This window comes from Anomalospiza imberbis, chromosome 11 (assembly GCF_031753505.1).
Source record: "Anomalospiza imberbis isolate Cuckoo-Finch-1a 21T00152 chromosome 11, ASM3175350v1, whole genome shotgun sequence".
Taxonomy (NCBI): domain Eukaryota; kingdom Metazoa; phylum Chordata; class Aves; order Passeriformes; family Viduidae; genus Anomalospiza; species Anomalospiza imberbis.
The window spans coordinates 6,196,131-6,216,022 of NC_089691.1; the positions used below are offsets into that span (position 1 = coordinate 6,196,131).

Consider the following 19,892-nt stretch of genomic DNA (forward strand, 5'->3'; position numbering starts at 1 on the left):
CAGTGGGAGCCAAGAAGAAAGGTTTGCTCCCGGGTGGAACAGGGAATATCCTCCTTCCCTTGATAGTCTTGGTCAAGAAAGACACTCTGGCAACTTCTCTGGCAGAAAATCACTTCCTTTTGATATCCAGGCACTCTCAGGCCTCCTCAATCCTCAGTTTGCCAACAGAGAGGAACCTTCTTTCAGCTATGGAGCTAGAGATGGACCACGTAGTGACTTCAGAGGTGGGGATGGGCACCACGATTTCAGGGGCAGGGATTTCCCACCATCTGACTTCCAGGGCAGAGATGAGTCTCAGATGGATTTCAGAGGTAGGGAGCCACCTCCTTCTGAGTACAGGGGCAGGGATATGTACTCCGGAGACTTCCGTGAGAGAGAAGGGCCCCCTATGGACTTCAGGGGTGGGGATGTTCCCTCAGGGGACTACAGGAACAGGGACACGTTCCGTATGAACTACAGGGATAGGGAAGCACATAATATGGATTACAGGGGCAGGGAGGAACCTCCATCAGACTTCAGGGGAAGGGGGTCTTACGATTTCGACTTCAGAGGTCGAGATGGGCCTCATTCAGACTTTAGGGCAAGAGACATGTCTGAGTTAGACTACAGGGGCAGAGAACATTCCTATTCAGACTTCAGAAATAGAGATGTACCTGATTTGGACTTCAGGGGCGTGGGCACCTCTGATCTGGACTTCAGAAACAGGAACGCACCATCGTCAGACTTCAGAAATAGGCACAGATCCCGATCTGATCAGGATTTTAGGAGCAGAGATGTAGCTCCTCCCATGGACTTTTCAGATAGGGAAATGCCTCCTGTGGATCAAAGCCTTGTAGATTTTAGACACAACCAATCTGCTGGACCTTTAGCAGAAAGAGAGGGCTCTGGTTTAAGCACCAGCAAAAGAGATGAGTCTGCACTTAGTCTAGATAGAAGTCCCTTTGGTAGCCAAAAAGGGGAATTTCAACACTCGGAAGCATCAGCCAGAGAAGAGGAATCCCTGGGACTGGGTCTCGAAGATGACACTTCGCACAATTTCCAAAATAGCCGTGGACCTCTTCCTACTCTTCAGGACCAAGAGGAGCAACCTCAGACCTTTGCTAACAAGCAGCAACAGCAGCAGCTTTCTGGGGGGGAGCAGCAAAGATCCGATTCTGATCTTGGGTTAAAGGGTGAAGGTGACCTGGATTTCCTTGGGAGGCAAGATACAGACTACCGGAACATGGAATATCGTGATGTGGATCACCGGCTGCCAGGGCATCAAATGTTTGATTACGAACATGGCAAGTCCTTTGCAGAAGGAAAACCCAGCAAAGATTCTAGGCCCTATAAGAACCTTCAGGTAGGTGATTTTGTCAATTGATGTCTCTGTTAAATGTGTGTTGGCCAAAGAATGGAAGGAGTCTTCATCCATATCCCACCGCTTCAGTTCTATTCTAATTCACCATCCTTCTCTGAGGTCATTCTCTGCTCCAAATTATTTAATGGACACCCTTTCTATTTCAGAAACACTTCCCAAGAGAAGTGCAGTTTAGCAAGTGAGAGTTGCTAAATATTTTGAACCAGATTTGGTTCAGAAAGTCCCCAGGTTGAAAATGGCCAGACAGAGGGTGTTGGGGGAAGTGGTTACAGATAAACTTGTTTTGTTGCTTTGCCCTGAATGTTGCTTATGAGCAGTATCAGAGAGAAGCTACTGCCTTGGGTGGGCCTGTGTACTACTATCTCATATATACTTTCTTTTCCTTCAGAGTTATCTTGGATACCTGAAGGTAGTGGTAACTACTGAGTTAATAACTACTATTGAATTTGAATCTCCCACTGCTGGAAAGCAGAGAGATGTGATCTGCCCATTTTGTTTTCCTGGAGCTAGATCTTACTATACAGCTCGGTGAGCGTGTGAAGAGCACCTCCAGAGCTCCCTGAATCTCCAACAGGGGTTAAAGCTTTGAGTCAGGCTGCTTATGGGCCTTTGCCTTTGAATTTTCCCCTGCTTTATTTTGCTGCTGCTTGTGTATCTTGTGAGCCAGTATCTCTCATTTGTAAAACCATTTTGGTTGTATGAACTCAAGGACCAAGATTACCGGACCTGCCCCAAGTATGTGAAGCCAAGCAAGCTCATTCGACTAGGAGGAGTGCCTGAAACTGCCACAAAGGATGATGTAAGTGGGATGTTTCTCATCCAGAAACTTCTGTTGAGGGTTTCTAAAGTACCACTTTTAAGTCTGGTTAATGCATATCAGATGGTCTGTCATTTCCCCAGGGGAAAATCCAGATTTAGAAGTCACTGCAGTGTTACCTGTTATCTGATTATTCTGGGTTTTTGGGGGTTCTAGAAGTGATGAGTTTTCCTGTGGTTGCATGTGGGGTGTTGATAGCTAGAAGCCTTGACTCCAGACTCTGCAACATGCCTTACTTCATCACTGCTTTATATATACCAAATATTGTTACTACTATTTTGGGCTCAGAAGACAAGTAGTGTCTAAGTGAACTTGTTTGTTCTTAGTTACTTGAAATTGCTTAAATGAGATCTTACAAAGATGGAAAAGATATCTGCTGTTCCTGCTGGTTTTAGTAAAAAAAACATAAAATGATGTAAGCTGCAAGGTGAAAGTAGCTCCATTTCCTATGAATTAGGACTTCAGTTTTGGGATTTTTTGTTTATTTGGTGAAAGTTCCAGGCACGACAACTCCTACATGCAGCAGCTTTTGCTAGGGTAAGCTGTAGTGATCATCTTCTGAGGTTTGATAAAGGAGAACTCACGGGAGGAACTTTGTCCTTCAGAGGATAAGATTCAGAACATTTGCCCTTGTACTTTGATTTTCTTAAAGGCAGTAGGACATCTTTGACCTTAAATAAGGATCTGAGTTGAACAGTCTGGCTGAAACCAGTGTAATAAACCTTTGAACAGTTGAATTGGGGTGTAAATGGTGCTCACTTCTTCAAACAAAACCCAAAAATACTTTGAAAACTCGGTAACAATTCTCAGGTACTGCTAGAACTTAATTCTCAGGTACTGCTGGAAAGTGTGTCAGTTTGTAACAGCCTTAACCTAGAAAGAATAGAACTCTTGGAAAGACAGAAATGTGCATTGGCAAGTACCTTGGGTTTGGAGGTTTGATTTTGGAGATGAAGTGGATCTTGTTTTTCCTGTAGATCCTCAACGCTTTCCGAGGGCCTGATGGGACACCTGTGAAGGACCTGCGACTGAAAGATTACAGCTCAGGTGAGAATGCTTTTCCAGTGCTTCTAGTTTCAAGTGACAACAGGGTATTTTTTACACCAATATCCTCTTAGGCAATTTGGTTAAAGTCTTACATGCCCTGATTGCAGGTATTCTTGTAATGAAAATGCCCTCTGAGTTTTGTAGTTTGTCCTTTTGACCTCAAAATTGATGGGTATACTCACTGCTGCCTCAGAGGTAAAGCATGTGTCCAGCTGCCTCTGGAGAGGTGCAGGAGCAGCAGGAAGAGCACTAAGGCTGTTCTAATAGCTATAAGGAGTAAAGCCGTGGGGCAGCAGGTTAATTCTTCCATAGATTACTTTATTTTTTAACTATTACTAAATCCTTTTGGAATGTTCTAAATCTTGTTTCTGAGGTGGTCTTACTGTGGAACAAATACTGCACAAATAGTGTCCTCAGGAAACCTGTTCCATCCTAACATTTCTCCTTCAGTAACCTGAAACTGGTGCCTTGCTTAGGTACGAAGACAGGTTAAATAAAAAGACAAAGTAAGTTTTATAAGCAGATATCCAAATACTGGGTCTGGATGTTCTTCCTCATTCAAAGAATAAAGTTCTGCTGTACTTCTGATCAGTGTGTATAGGATTCTGAAGAAAGAAATATTTTACAAGGCTGCTTTGTGAAAAAGTTGTACTGGAACAAAGATGTGCGATGGTAGGAAGGGTGAGTTCCGGGGATTGGTGTTGGATAATACTAGTAGGAAATACCTGGAAACTGGTATTTTATTTTAATTTTATTTTTAAACCTAGGAGAGCAGAGGCTTCTACGTTAATCAGTGCTTTTTCATATTTTCAGTATGGGTTGTATGTGAAGCAGCTGGAATTCTTGGTGTCAATACATTATGTAAAGGCTTCCAACGTATTGAGAAACTGGGGCAGTGGGGTATTTGTGTATTTTTGTTTCTGGAAGCTGTCAAAGGAGATTTCACAACCTTCTCAGGAACCTTTGAACTAAAGAACATCCCTGTGTCCTAACAAGCAGGGCTTAAGGGGCACAGTTAGTCTTTCTTGCTTTCCTTCTTAAGCATATTTCAGTATTGCTGTCGTCACCCACACAGCACTGACTGCAACACAGTAATTGCAACACACTCCTTTTTTGCCTGTGCTGATGAGATTTGTCAGTTGTTTTGGTTTTTTTCCCTTCTGAAACATGTCACTTCAGTAATAAATCAACTTGAACTGGAAATTTCTTTGTAAGTCTTTTCCCATGTACGTTATTAGGACTTACTGCCCTCATTAGAGAGCTGCTCTTTCTTCCTTCCCCTTCCCTGTTTCAAAGGCTGCTCGGGATGAGATGCAGTGTCTGAAGTTATGTGCAGAAGCTCCGGTATCTGCGGGTGGTCACATGTGATGCGAGGGTTGCAGTTTTCTGCTGTCTCTCCAAAAGCTGCATTCTGTTCTGTCTCTTCAGCTGCAGAGTTGGCTTTTTAAAAAGTTTTTCTGGCAATTGTGGGGAGGCAAAGAATGAAGTTAAAATTAGCTCATGTTTTTATGAGCTGTGTTGTTTAACCCTATCCAGTCAACATCAGTTATTTAAGCAGTGTAGCTTTGTTCCGGGTTACGTGGAGGCTTCAAAGTCTTTGTTTTGCATTGTGTCCTGAGGCTGCATTTAAACAGCTCTCTGATCCTTCTTGCACAAGATGGATGTGTCTAGGGCAATAAAAGCTTCCTGCATTGTGAATACTTCTTTTAGAAATTGGGTAACTAGAAGCTGTTGCAAAATTAATCCAGCTTTTCACATTGGCTTCTCCTAGAGAAGTGTATACATTTGAATTAATATTAACTTCTGAAAAGCTGAACCTCTGAAACTAGAGGCCAGTCATGGGCTAAACAATGCTTTTGTGATGGGGTGTGTATGTAAATATCCATAAGAATTAAAAGCAAACCTTTTGGATTACTGATGTCTCTGGGATACACCTGCACTGCTGTATCGGCTCGGTGGGACGATGGCAGCCTGGCTCAGAGGAGCACGTGCTAAGCCAGTCTGAGTGGGTTGTATATTTTTGAGTGCTGTCCAGAAATGTTAAAAATAACATTAATCATGAGTATGCATGTTGAATGTGTTTGAGAGAAGAATGCTTGCAGCTGTGGGGGGAACAATAACAACCATAACAAATAACACACAATTAACTCAAAATACGTGAGGTTCGGATCAGTATCTCAAAAAGATATTGCTTATCATAAAGCTTATCTCAGCAGCTTCAGTGTAATGATTCTACTGTATGATCTTTTACAAGACTCTTTCTCGTTTGGGGAAAAATATATGGTTGATTTTTCTTGGGAAAAGCAGCTCAATTTCTTTATAAAGCCCCTTTTTTTAACATACTCTGTATGTGCGAAGGAAAGTCTATTTTCACTGAAGGCTGTGCTGAGAATGGAACTCTGTTCTTAATATACCTGGTGTGATTTTGGTATGCATTCAAGCTGTTGATTCTTTAGATTATTTTGTCTCTGAAGCCCACAAACTGAAATGATGGCTAGATTTTAAACAAGGCAGTGAGAGACCTTAAGAAGTGGCATAGTAATTCTATTTAAATCAAAGAGGCAGATATTTACAATGATAAAATGTCAAAGTCAAACTTTATAGTATTACCCTAAAAGACATTAACTTGTAATTTCCATCAGTTAGATTTTTGAGTTGATGCCTGTACGTTCAGACTGAAAGTGCCAAATCCATTTCTGGGGGGAGGAGGGCTTCTTCCAGTGTGGTGCGTAAGCCTTGGCAGAAATAACTATATTAAATCTTTCAGCTTGCATTCTCAAGTGTGTTTGGTCATGTCTGTCCAATTAATCTTTGCAAAGAACAAACCTTGAGGTGACCGTGGAACCTTCTCAAAGACTATCATCTGCTTTGCTGTGCAATATGTCCTGGAGCCTTGTGTGGAGGCAGGGTATGGATATCCCACTGCTCCTGCTGCTTGTCAGCAGCTCTCTGGGAAAGGATTGTGAGCTCTCCTATCCCTTCTGAAGGTGCTTGACTCTGCTTGCTGGGCTCAGGGCTTCCGTGTGTCTTTACACCGTGGTGTCCCCTCCTTGGAGGTGTTAGTGTGGTGTGTGACAACACGGGCTGCTCATGGAGTGGGGTCTCTCCTCCTGTTACTGTCCATGCTCCTGCCTTGGTGCTGACTGCCAGGAACTTGAAGCTGATCCCTTTTGACCTTTGAAGAGTTTAACATGAGCACACCTTGCCCTGTTTTTGATTTTGATGACATTTAAAACTTACCTCCTGCCTGATTTTCATCAGGCTTTATTTCTACTTCCCTGACTAATGTCAGACATAAGCCTGAGATCTCATCTTGAGGGTCTGATATGCACAGAACTCTGGCTGAGTCACTCACGTGTGCCCTGGAGAAGTAAGCACATGGAGCCAGCCTTATCTTAAAGGGCTGCTTATCTTAAAGGACACTGCAGTGGTGTCCAAAGAAATAAGTGAAAGCACAAGCCACACTGAGCCTTCTGCTCAAATTGTTCTCCTGGATGCAGCATGCAGTGTGACAAGCCTGGAACATGTGTTTTCCAACCAGGATTCGTGTTAGTGTTGGTACCAGCAGCTGTGAAAGCTGTTCAGGGAAAGTGAGCCTGAGAAATGGCTGGCAGCCCACAAGACTTCTCTAGTTCACTCCATAAGCCCATCTGGGGAACTGAGAAGAATTTTTGCTGGGCTAGGAGAGCCTGGTGGAGAATGGACTCTTTCACTAGGGTGGAGACGAGCTCTGAAGTGGACCTGGAGGGGCCAGGTGAGCTTGATTCTAGTCACCAGGAGCAGTGAGATCTACCCCAGCCCCTTTATGTACTCTCTAAATTAGCGCAGCCCTTCAGAAATTGGGAGATTTGGGTTTTTTAACCCTATTTTGACCCTGGCAAATACTCGTTTTTGAACCCTGGGTGTGTGTGGGAACACAATACAGCACCCCTTAGGCGCAAAGCACCTGTGGAACAGGAATGCCTTGAGCAGGTAGAAGCTCCCTGTGCAGCAGTAGTGCTTGGGGCCAGAACAATGTCCACATGGACACGGGCGACTCCTGCTAAAGGACAGGCTTCTCCCTGTGGTGAAGGAACACCCAAGAAATGGAGTGTCATCTAAAAACATGAGCTGCTTTATGACAGCTGCCTGCTCCATTTTGAAAAGCTTTTGTTTTGGCAAGTATTATTGCCACTAAATGTACTTTATTGCTTGCTCAGCCACCTTCTTGCCCTAGCATTCCTGTTCTGTTTCATTTCTCCAGACCAGCCCCTTATGTGGTGCTTGGAACTGCTTCCCTTATCCCTCCTTGTGTTAAACTTAAAATTGCCTCGGCCAAGTCCTACAAGAAACTGGATTATCTTGCTTGTTCTCTCTAAGCTCTGCCGCATTGGTGCCCTGTTAAATATTAATAAGCCCCTTAGATAAATCTTTAAAAGGTGCTGCTTTTTTTTCTCCTTCCAAGTGCAGTCTATCTTGTATATCACAACAGTGAATCATTGGTTTCAGAAATATATCAGGAAGCCTCTGGAATTCAGAATTGTATTTTTTAGTGTTATATTTTGCTGAAACTCATAAGCCAAGGGTCCAGAAGTTTCCAGTTCATGATGGAAACATTTGTGCCGATTTGTTTTTTTTTTTAAATTGGTGCACCTCTCCTCAGTAGGGATAAGTTCTCCATTTTCCATGGCTGGAGTGCATTCCAAGGCAGTGAGATCACCTTTCCCTTGAGGCAGACCTGGCTGTGCTTTTTTCAGGCCCACATATAACAGGGTTTTAGCTTCCTTGCTGTGGGTGGTGTTTGGGTAGGGCTGCTCTTGGAGGCCAGAAATGCTGGCAAGTTGTTGCTCCTGCCACAGGTGCCATTGTGCTGCAGCTCTCAGCCTTAGGTAGGACTGGAGAGGTGAGCTGCTCCTCTGCAGGGGGAGGGAGTGTTTCTGGAACTGTGCCAAACAGAAAGCTTTTTGATTCCTTTCTGGAGTGGTGCAGTGCCCAGGGGGAAACATTTCCAAAGCATGGATTTGTGGTGAGCTGGTGGCTTCCCCATATAGAGGGCTTGACACCAGCCCTCTGGAGTTAGATGAGGACTAGGTCCCACAAGGACTTGGATTCTTGGGTTTGGTACAAAGCACATGCTGTGGGTTGCTGTGGGATGGCTCTAGCACATGCTGTGGTGGAGAGGGGCACCTGGCCTGTTGTGCTAATTATACAGAGGACAGCTTGGCTCACTGTCAAGGCTGGTGCTAATGCACCATAGGATGAATAATCTCCTGTTGCTGTGCTTAGTGCTTTGCACAGTGAAGGTTGTGTGGCCCAGTCTGCAGCATCAGCCATGACTCAGGCATGCAGACCTCAGGCACTTGCTGAGAGCTGAGGTGACCATCCCTGAGCTCACGAGATGCTGTAGCACGCAAGGAGTTTCCCCTTGAGGTGTGGTCAGATCCCCCAGTCAGTAGCAGAGTTCTGCAGACTGCGGGGCTCACCTGCCAGGACTTGTGGAACTGTCTTCAGCACTGATCTGCCTGAACCAAATGAGTCTAGCTTGTAGCCAGAATAGCTGGCCAAGAACCAAAAAATAAACTTAGCTGGAATTAGTCCATGGTCATCAATAGCAGTCCTTGCCAGTTTTCCCAGCTGTGTGGGCAGTAGGCTTTTAGCTTGCCTTGCTTGGTTTCAGGACACTAGTGCATTGTCTCTTGGAAGCAGAGGGTGTTCTTGCTCCTCTTTCCTTATCTGTGATGTGGTGCCTTAGGAAATAGGAAGTACAAATCTGGTCTGAGTCAGTGTTTGTGATGGTGATCAACCTTGGTTCAGGGTTATAAGGCCTATTCCTAAAAGGCAACAAATGCATCCATCCATAAAACATGCTCACAGCCTTTTTGACATGCAGAATCCATTTTTACAAAGGTGCTCATTCCTTCTGCATCTCTGGAGCAAAACTTCAAGGCTTTGCACAGTGTACTGACATTACCTTGATTACTTTGTGCTAAGATGACAAGTCGTATATCCAGGTTCACTTTAGCAGCACTTTAAAACCAAGTTTCTGAGTGGAACATCTTCCCAGGTATGCTGCTCGCAGTCCTCTCTCATGGAGTCTAGTGAAAGCCCCAGCATTCCTCAGATTCCAGGTTTCTGTACAAGCATAATGTGATACTTTGTCTTTAATAAAACTACAGTATGTACAATCTTAGCATTGAGGTTTTTCCCCTCTTCTCCTTTGTGCTGTGTATAAACTATCCCCCTTCAGCCAAGAAGGGTTGACAACCATTTGGATCTCTGACTGTAGTAGTTCCTTTAGTTTATGGAGCTGCTGGTGTCTGCCTTTGAGGGTGTCTCAGGCAGGTCCTTTCTGTGTCTTTTTCTCCAGGATGGAGGAAGGAGGATGGACTGTAGTGCTCTATCTTTCAGAATACAGCTCTGTTTCATTTCCTGTGGTTTCAGTGTTGTTCTCTGTCATGAATAAGTGTAAGAGTGTACTTATTTACACAGAGGGACAGCAGGAAGTGACAGGCCTTTTCCCAGCAGCAGGTGTGGCTTGTAAATGCTCAGACTTTGAAAGGGACTGGGGATATGGCTTGTTGCAGATTGTCCTGTTTATTCTAGTACAGCTCTTCAGCTTTAGTAGCTCTGAAGACCAATTTATCTGTGCAGTAAAGAGATCTGACAAATTTATGGACGCTCAGAATCCACAAGCTGGTATTGAGAGAGCTCATGATTTTGGCTTCTGTGGTAGCATAGATAGATTGCCGCCGTCCCTGCTGTGCTGCGGGGTGCCCTCCAGCTTTTCAGACTGGTTGGACAGATTTGTTTCCTCTGCCTGCCATGGAAGGCACTACTCTGGTGCCCAACCTCACTGCAAAAGCAGTGCCTGCTGAGTAAATACAGGTACAGCCATTCCTGAGCATGTCCAGGAGCTCCTGTTTTCTTGGAAGCATGAAGTGTATGTTGCCTCCTAATAGTAGCCCAGTGTAATAGCACAGAGATCCAGAGAAAGCCCTGTGTTCTCCAGTATTATTCACTCTGGTATGGATGACCTACATCTGCATCTTTCCTTGGAGGAAGCAGGCAAATCTTGTGTGTGGGGTCATGGACACATTGCCAAAATCTCCCACTCATGAGGTAGATCTTCCTTTCAACCACAGAAAGGCAGATTCTCTGAGAACAGGGTGCACAATCCCTGTCTCCATTACCTGATCTCCCAAAGGTAAGTGTGTGAGACCACAGATTCTTTCAGGGATATAGAAGTCCTTCATAGTCACTCCATACTTTATGCTGTAGCTGCCTTGGAGCAATGGAACTTTCTTCTCTAGCATGGGTGAAACTCTGTGGAGTGTTTCCTCAGCTCTGCCAAGTTGTCTCTGGAGGGAGCAAGCAGCAAGAATCTCCTGCTTCAGCTGCAGGCCATGGTTCTGCTTTAATGTGCCATCTCCCTGAATCCTAGAAGTCTCCAGAACTGCAAATGCTTTTCTTCTGTGGTAGTTCTGTCTTATCCTAGGGGAAAAAACACAAGTCAAGTGTTGTAGTGATGGTGGGGAAGCTCTCTGCCTATGGAGACTGCATTGCATCTATCTGCCCTGATTTGAGGCTGCTTGGCCACACCTGGCAGATGCAGGGACCTCCACCACGCTGGCAGGTGGCCCAGCTGCCAGGGTTAGTGTAGTGTCCTTTGGTGAGCTGTTACATGGAGTTACTTTAATGGGAGACCATCTTCTTGTCCTGGAGGAGAAGGAACATCTTTGTGTTGCACCAGAGCAGCCAGGGGTTTGTCACAGTTGTTTTGGCAAAGGCTCCCCATAGACATGAGGTGACCTGATGCCCTAAGCTTGCTGGGGCTGCGCAGGAGCACGACTGACTGCACACTCATTCCTAGAATCAAGAAGCTGGATCGCCTCTTGGATTGGCTGCCTTTGTCATGTTGCCATCCTGCCTTCTTTCCAAAACTATCTTTGCTTTGGCACAGACAGGGCTGCTGTCACTACAGGATCTTTTCATTTGCTCTTCTGAAACTCCAGAGATTTTTTTTTTTTGTCTTCACACTGCTTACAGCCCCTATGAGAGCAACATTGTGGTTTTCCTTTATTTAGATCTTTGATATAACAAACTATGGTGAAGTAACACATTACTGTGTGTCAGTTGTTCAGTAGAAACTGTGTCTGTATAGAGACAAGACTTATTTTAAAGCTCAAGTCTTTGATCTCTATATCTGAAGCCAAAGAACAGTAATTTTAAGGCAGGATTTCAGGATTTTTAGCCAAACTCTTGCATGTTAGCAGGGACCCTCCATTTGCTGTCAAAATTCACTTTGCTAAGACACGTCTGTTTCAGAGGCAGAATGTTCCTTATTCCAGTGCTCGCAGAGCAGCTTCCTGGAGCTCTAAATGTGTCCCTACTCCTAAGTATTAAGCGTTGTGCCATTTTCAGTGCAGAAGACAGCCGAGCATGCTTTGGGAGCATCCGTAAAGGACTGTGTATACATAGAAGCACTTAAGGGAAAGCAGAAGTCCTCTGCAATCTATGTGCACGCTCTCTTTGCATTCTGATTTCATCTGTCGTACACAGCCTGTGGTACTGTAGACTTGCACAGCTGAAAGGAAGTAGCTAAATAAGGCACAAGAGTCCTTTTACACAGTTGACCTAAACCATGGGGGGAGATGAGGACATGCGTGTTTTATGGCTGTGCTAGGGCCATAATCTGGGCAAGTTCAAGTGTTCCTGTTGGAAAGATCATTTGGACAGTGTAGCTGTGCTCAGAGGTTGTGTGAGGGAAATACCACACAAGGATTTTTTTCCTTTTGACAGAGTTTATGTTGATCATATATACTTCTGCAAATCATTACTCCATTATAATTTCTTGTGCATCCTGAAACTGTAGTATTATACTGATCAATAGGTGAAGAAGCCAGGATTTTTATCTTCATGTGAAACCTTGCATGTGAAGTTAGGCCTCTTTGAGTCAAAAACCACACACTGTTCTTCAGCAGTGGTTTTGCTTTGCTGGTTTGATTGGTTTGGTTTTACTGCTATGGCCTGAAGAATACCAGAGGGTGTCCAAGAGTTCTCACTCACAGGGGAGCACTGCTTACCTTGGGATGCCTGTGGAACCAGTTCCTGCCATTAGGTGCCTGGCCCTGTTCCTCCATCAAAATCTCATGCCCTGCTTCTGGTAACAGCACCTAAATTGTTGGCATTCTGACAGGCAAGCTGTGTGAAGGCTTCGGAAACAAAAATATCCAAGCTCAGCAGCTGCTACACAGACTGAACCAGCCCTATGGAGGAGGCAGGGAAGAGGCACAACAACAGTTGGTGGCAGGAGCCTCTGTAGTTGCTCCCTGTTAAGAACCAGCCTTGAGCCACTTGCTTTTGTTTCAAGTGTTGTCCTCTGGGTAATGTGATTGTTGCAGATGGTGGAAAAATCAGCAGCCATTGCGTTCTGAAGGTGTGGTGCCGTTGTTCCACAGGCTTCCATTTCAGCTGCCTCCCTGCCATGGCCTAAAATGGAAGGATGCTCTGGAGGAGCTGGGAGCAGGGGGGCAGAGCAGGGGTGGCGTGCCGCCCAAGGCTGATGTTACTCCGTAGTTCTCACATCCTGAGTGTGCTTGTCAGATCCATGCAAAGCTCTGGATCTGGGGGAGGGGAAAAGTGTCAAGCCCCCACACATCTTCAGCAGTGGTTTTCAGCAAGTGGCTCCAGGCTGCTCTCTTCTTGCATCACTACTTCGGTGCTGTCTGTGCAAGGACAGCTTGTAGTGAATTCCAGAACGCTGCGTCCCTCTGTGAGCCGACCACAAGAGCTGAATGTCTGGCCTGGAGCTGCATTTTGGCAGGATATGGGGCCCATGGTTATTGTTTTTGTACATGTTATTGCTGCTATGTTTGTGAGTTTGGTGGGGGAGAGCAGAGGAGGGGAAAGCGCAGAAGGAGAAATGTGCTGGGCTTCCCCTTAACTGTCTCCCTGTAATGCTTGGAATGATCCTCTGGCGTACATTCCTCCAAGCGTCTGAGCTTTTGTATCTCTGTATAACATTCAGCCTTGCACTCTCAGTTGTGTTTAATGCTGGATTAAATCCATGTCTAAACTACTCATTCCCTTCATGAGGACTGGGATGTAAACTTCCTCTTATTGCAGAGCAAATAGAATGAAAACTTTTGCAGTCTTGCTTTGTTTCTCGTGTGGTCTCCTACACATGGAAGTAAGATAGTGCTCTGATCTTGCCTTACTGATTACAGCAAGCTTTCAGAAATCCTCTCTGAAGGGGAATGAGGAGCCTTATGGGCTGACAAATATCAGTCATGCAGCCCTTCTCTAAACAGAAGAGAAAGAAGTTACTCGGGAATTCTGGATTTGAGTAAGGCTTTAAAATGTACCATGTGAGGCTGCATACTGTGCATGGAGTAGCAGAGGTGTCTGCCTGGCATGCAGAGCAGTCTCCCAGCAAGGGGCAGCACTGCTTCTGGAGAGCAGCTGCCTTCTGCAGAGAGGAGAACTCCTTCACTTTCAAAATGTGATCCGGCGTGTCTGTAGGATGGATGCTGTGGGAGCAGCTGAATCAATTTGGTTCTGTCAATTCTGCCAGCTGAAACCATACCTCTAGTTCCAGTTGCTCACTTGATGTATGAGTGTCAAGTGCCTTTAGCTGCCTTCCACCACAGATGTGCTGCTGGACTGCATCTTCCACTGAGCTGAACAGCACACAGATGGATAAATTTCCATTTAACATAATTATATTGACTAAAATAATATGGGAAAGGGGAATAAATTCCTCTATGAGGTGGAAGAGGTGCTAGATTCAAATTGGAATCTTGTTATTAGAGGCAAAGGTGCAAAGTTGTGTTGTTAGAACAGCATGCAAAGAGCTCCTAGAATAATAATAAAAAAAGATTAAAAAAACTCAGTAGGACTCGATGATGAAATAATTTTGTGTGGTCTGGTCTTTGATGTGGTAAAGTACAAAGATAGTCGAGATAGAAGGAGAAACTAGAGAGTGCAGCAAATGTTCTTAGGCAGAGGCTTGAGGGAGATGGGGCCTGTTTTCCAGGAGGCTGGAGTGCCTTGCCTGAGAGAAGCATGCATGGAGTTACCTTTTCACAAAAGTTGAGGGGCTGAAGCAGTAGGAGCCAGATACACACCTGGGTTGAAAATACTGGAGTTGAGATGTGCGTCTTTAGTAGGAGGGAAGACAAACTCTTCACCAGGACAGCTAGGTGCCTAAAGTGGCACAAATCACATGCAGACCAGCCTTCCTCTCGCTCCAAACCAGCCAAAAGAGCAGCAGGAGGAGGGAGCCAAGCCCTCTCACTGCTTATGCCCATGTAGGATCATCTCTGCCCGTGATCATCTGGAAAGTACTGTTTTGGAGTGTGGTGGCCTTGACACGTCAAGGGTGAGGTTGTGACTTTAGGTTGTTCCTCAGTGCTCCAGTTCTTGGAGATAGTTTCAACGTCGGGCATGGATCTTGAGTTGGTCTTAGATTCTGTAGTGTTCACCCTGCACTTTACTTTGGGACATAGTATTCCAGTGCAGGAATTCCTTCTGTAGTGATGGAGATGACAGCTTTCCAAGGAGTGAGAAGAGTAAAGGCTCTGTAGTTTCTTGAATCTAAACTTAACGCTCCCACACCCTCTTATGTGTGCAGTGATATCTATACCAAAATGAGAAAGTTGGAGTTCTCATTCCTGCTCAGCTGCACTTTTTCATAATGCAAGGGACTGGACTTCAAAAAGTAAGCAGGTGTTGAAAGAAAAATAGCAAAGGCAAAGAAATTGTGTTAGTTCTTTCTGAAATATTGCCCAATTAAAATGCTGGCTATTCGTGTAAAATACATCTGCAGCAAGGTACTTGGAAATGATTTATCAATACTTACTTTGGAGAGTGCTGCCTCCAAGGTAGCACAACATGTGAAACTGGCAATGGAAAGTCACTATGACTTAGAAAAAACAAACAGCAAGGCAATTTTTTCTTGCCCTAACAAAGGGTGTGACTGTCACTGGGTTTTGTAAGGGAAAGTGGGAACACCACTCTTAACATTCATGGTAAACTGCACAGTTAATCATCATCCAGCCAGTCCCTGGTTTCTTTCTTTTTCATTCTGAGGTAGAGGGGTGGTGATTAGAGGGCTTGTCATTGGAGGGAAAGGGAAATTGATTATTTGATGTGGCTTTCTGTATGACAAGGCACTAACATGACTCCCGTCTGTATTTAAATGCTGTCCCCAGGTTACGACTATGGCTATGTCTGCGTGGAGTTTTCACTCTTGGAAGAGGCCATCGGATGCATGGAAGCCAACCAGGTTGCTTTACAATTCGGTCAATGCTGCTAGAAGATTTTTAATTTTTTTTGGTGGGGTGGTGGAAAGCCAATGAGGTTTTTATGAAGGAAGATCTGTTCTTGTGTAATACACAACACCATGGTTTAAATGTTGTTGTTACCAGAATCTTGTATCAGGCTTAGAAATGCCAGCGGGAAAGAGCTGCTGGACACCCAGTGGTCTGCCCTCCTCCCTGGTGTGTGTCAGCACACTGGCTGCAGTCAGAGGCTGGTGGCTGACAGACTCCTACTGCAGGTTTTGACCCTGCTGTTTTTATACTCACTGAAATGCAGTCGGGAAGAGCTGTGCTGGCAGTAAACGCTTCCCCCGGCTGTTCGTGCACACACACATGCACATGTGACTGTAGGTGCATACCCTCGTGTGCAGCTCTGAGTCAGCTGTGACTTGTGTGCTCCACTTTGCCATATGCCTTATGTGTGGGAGAGATGCTTAATTGTGCATTTCCTCTGTACCTATCCTGTCCTTTGGCAACCCGGAGCTGCAGACACAAGGACTACCCTCATGTGCAGTTGAGCCTGGTAAACCTGAACACTTCCAGCCCTTGAAAGGACAAAATGACTGAAATCCCCAGTAACTATTCAAGAGGGGCCTTCACTCTGACCTGGTATTTGAAGCTAGAGCTGTTTTCTCCCATACAAGAGCAAGATGCATAAAATTTGTTAGATAAAACATAGATTCCCATCTCATACTGCCCTCCTTGTGCCTTGGAACTGCAAATGATGGATCCCTCAACAGAGCCAACTTCTGATCCCCCTTCCTTCACCATATCCCTTAAGTCTCTTCTTTGCTGCTTTCTTCCTCTTAATTTGCCTGAGTAAGGATCCATATCAATTATCTTAAGCCTTTTTACCTGAATCCTGGGTCTTGCTGTCATGGGAGGAGAGTTATGAGTCAGATTCAGAGCTGTGCATCTGCAAAAATGTACTTACAGTTAATGAGTCTTCACAGCTGGGGTTTCAAAGGTCCCACTAAGCGCTCGCATTTGCCTCTATTTTCAGTTACAGAGGTATTGCAACTTAAAAAAATGTTTTACAGAAATAATTCTGTTGCTGGGAAAGAGCCTGGCACATTCCCACTGAGGTGGTGGTGAGGAGCAGAGAGAGAGAAGGCTCCAGAATTAATTATTACTTTTACCATCAGTGACAACTTTTATTTTCCCTTCAGTGTTCCTACAATTCCCAATTTATTTTGTTGTCACTGGGGAATCTATAATTATAGATGACACTGCTTTTACCCAAATGCCTCTCTATATTCTCTCCACCATTCTGCTCACATGAAGTAACGTCTTCCTATGCAAGAGCGATTCCCAAGTATCTGGGAATTTGGGAATCCCTCTTTTTTCTGATTGTTGATACCTGCTCTGCCCTTTCTCACATTTGGAGTATATAGAATTGGGCAGGTGTTTTAACTTGATCAGGTTTGGTCCATTACTACAGCAGAAAGCCTGTAGTCACCCATCCTTAAACTGAACTGAGTGCCTGCAGGTGCCCAGTAAATCACTGCACACACATGCATGGGAAGAAGCTCTGGCTGCTGTTCCACTGCTGCTTACACTGACCTCCCCAGCATCAGTTACAGCAGTAATTCAGGCTGAGGAATGCTTCCCTTCCCTGCTAGTGACAGGAGCTGAGATCCCAGCCATAGACACCCGGGATGTTCTAAAAACAGCCAAGGGTGTGAAAGTCTTCCAGTTTCCTTCCTGCTATACCTGGCTCTGTGTATGTACAGACAAATGCTGAAAGATGGAGTGCTTGGAAGGGATCATCTCCCAAGCTTCCATATGCCAATCTTCATCATCTTTTAGTAGACCTACAGTAGTTAGTAATTAGAGAAGTGGGAAATGCGGAGTTTGGGATGACCCAAGCGACATGTATTTGGTCAGGAGAGCTGGGACTTCTGGATAGCCCCACTTAGGTTAACTTGTCTAATCTGCTTTTGATTGAACATGCAGAAGAGCCCTTCTAATTACCTAAATAAATAAAAAAAAACCCCAAAACCTAGCAGTATCTGTACCTGACATACTGCAAAAGAAATAGGTGACTATAAAATTCTCAGTAAGAGACAAATAGAGATCTTCAGACAGGGAGTTATGAATTGTCCCTAGAGAATAGATATTCCACTTCAATGACTTCCAGGGTAGAGTTGCAAGATCATCTCCTTAGACCGAGAGTCTGCATTTTCGCAAGCTGCAAAACAAAAAACCTGTGTTAGCTAAGATGCAGATTCCTTGATAGTTCAGTTATTTTCAGAAGGTTATCAACTGTCCCTGTCAAATTCAGTCACTTGTGAGAGCATAAATAGCAAGTGACATGCTGGTCCCTCGCTAGTCAACCTGCCTCTTTCTCAGGCATCTAGAGGCTGGGAATAAATAGCTTGTGCAAAACCAGCATTTTTGATGCTGTTTAATGCCTGTTGAACTGCCCCTGCCTGAAGAACAATTTGCTACATCCCTGTATTGTATCATTCTGCTATTGTGAAATCCTTTTGTTTTACTCGACACACACCAGCACCCACTTAAGATCATTGCCAGACTTGCAAACTGCAGATTTACCAGGTTCAACTCCCTCCATTCAGTAAATCTTGGCGTGTATACGTGACTGCTGAGATTTGAGGGGGCTTTTCTGTTACATATATTGTGATAAGGAAACACCCATATTCTGTGTTGCCCTAATTTTGCAGGAGAGTTTCATTCCATGTGTATTAACTGCCTCAGCTAAAGTCATGACAATAGATCCCTTATTAATTGCTTTGATTTGTTGATTGTTGCATTGGCAACTTATTCCAGCGCCAAGGTTCCACCTAATGTGCATGGAAGGTGCTGGGTCGCTGTTATTCCCAGCATGGAGGTGCTGGGCACAGGGCTGGATGAGTGAGGTGCCAGGTGCTGGCTCTCCCACTGGCTTTGTGGGGGCTCTGCCTGGCAGGGCAGATGAGCTGTTGATTTGTTGTGCAGAGCCTAGATCCAGCCCTTATAGCAGCCTCATGGTTGGTGATGCTCCTGGTGGCCTTTTGTTTCACGGTGGCTGTCACTTGAGTTGTATGAGGCCTTTTCTGTCTGCAGTGAGCTGCTTTTCAGTTGGGGAGAAAGTTATTTTGAATGGAAAATGGGGGTTTCTGTCTGCTAAGTTGCATGATTTCTCCTAAATAATTTTCCCTCCCTTATTCTCATTTTTGAAAGGGTGTGGTGTGGCATTTGGCATTTCTTTGGCGTAGCCCCTGGTGTAGTAGTGTTCCTGTCTGAAGGTACCAGGTTGGCTTCTTGGAAGCAACTTTGGGAGTACATCCCATGGCTGCACTTGTCCATAGGCATGGGATCTTATTGCATTCCTCCTTCATGTGTAGAAAGAACAGACATAACAAGCATGTTACTTGTGTGAGAAAATCAGGTGGGAAATGAAGTACCCTTTGTGTACTGTTGTGTGTCATAAAGGCAGGAGGAGCAGAAATGGAAGGAGCCTGTCTCTGCTACTTGCATATTTTAATTCTCTGAGTGTTTTCACTGAAATGGAATTTGGTTGTTATACATATGGAAGCAAGTGGGTTTTTTTGAGCTCAGGAGCAAATGGTTTGTCTCAACTGACTGTGTAGTATTGTCTCCAAATCTGCTCAGGCCTCAAACTTAGCAACACTGGCTGCATGAATATTTCCTAGCTTGTTGCTAGTAACTAACAACTTTGTAATCCTTTCCTCCTGTTTCTTAAGAAAGAGCACAAGAGGAGAGCTATAGCATGAACTTTTAAAAATGCATACACTGTACATTATTGTGCAGGTCTCCGGGCATGTGCTGGAGTGGTTGTTCAAGACTTGCTCTTGTGCCTTCCTGCACTGAGGCCGGCACTTGTCAGAGCAGTTTCCCTGCAGTGCTGTCCTGGTTCAGCTTGCTGAGCACACCAGTGTCTCCACTCCCTGCTTGTTTTTTTACTGGAGAGAGTAAGAGGGATTCTTACTGGATTTGGTGGGTGCTCACTTGAGCATGTCCCACTCCTGGGCAGCTAGAAACATCAACTCTGTGTTTCTCCTGCTCTGAGCCTATTCCTCTGTATCCATTCACTGCAGGGCCTTTCTGTATTCTGTGTGAACAGAATTTCTGGTGCAGATCAGATTTCACAGGCTTTTCACTGTAGCTGTTGGTGTTAAAATCCACAAGATGCTGTGACAAGCAGGCAAAGCTTAGGACTTTCTGTCCTGAAAACATTTGCAGTAACAAGCCACAACTCTGTGTGGCTTCCCAATTAAATAAAGAAGGAGCATGTGCTTATCCTGAGAATAGAACTCCTGTCACCTGTAACCTTGGAGTATTTATTGAAGCCTGTGGTACAGGGAATGTGTTGCAATTTGTAAAAGAAAATGTGTGTCCAGGCATC

At 44.8% G+C, this 19,892-nt stretch overlaps 1 protein-coding gene across 5 annotated transcripts in view; it reads left to right on the forward strand.

Annotated features, from left to right (window-relative positions):
* Positions 1–19,892, forward strand: part of RBM6 (RNA binding motif protein 6) — a 57,817-nt gene that overhangs the window by 6,668 nt on the left and 31,257 nt on the right. For all 5 annotated transcript variants that reach the window (XM_068201590.1, XM_068201589.1, XM_068201594.1 and 2 more), the window contains 4 exons: positions 4–1,342; positions 2,070–2,159; positions 3,155–3,224; positions 15,416–15,489. In XM_068201590.1, the coding sequence (XP_068057691.1) occupies positions 4–1,342; positions 2,070–2,159; positions 3,155–3,224; positions 15,416–15,489 (1,573 nt within the window). The remainder of the gene's footprint in view (positions 1–3; positions 1,343–2,069; positions 2,160–3,154; positions 3,225–15,415; positions 15,490–19,892) is intronic.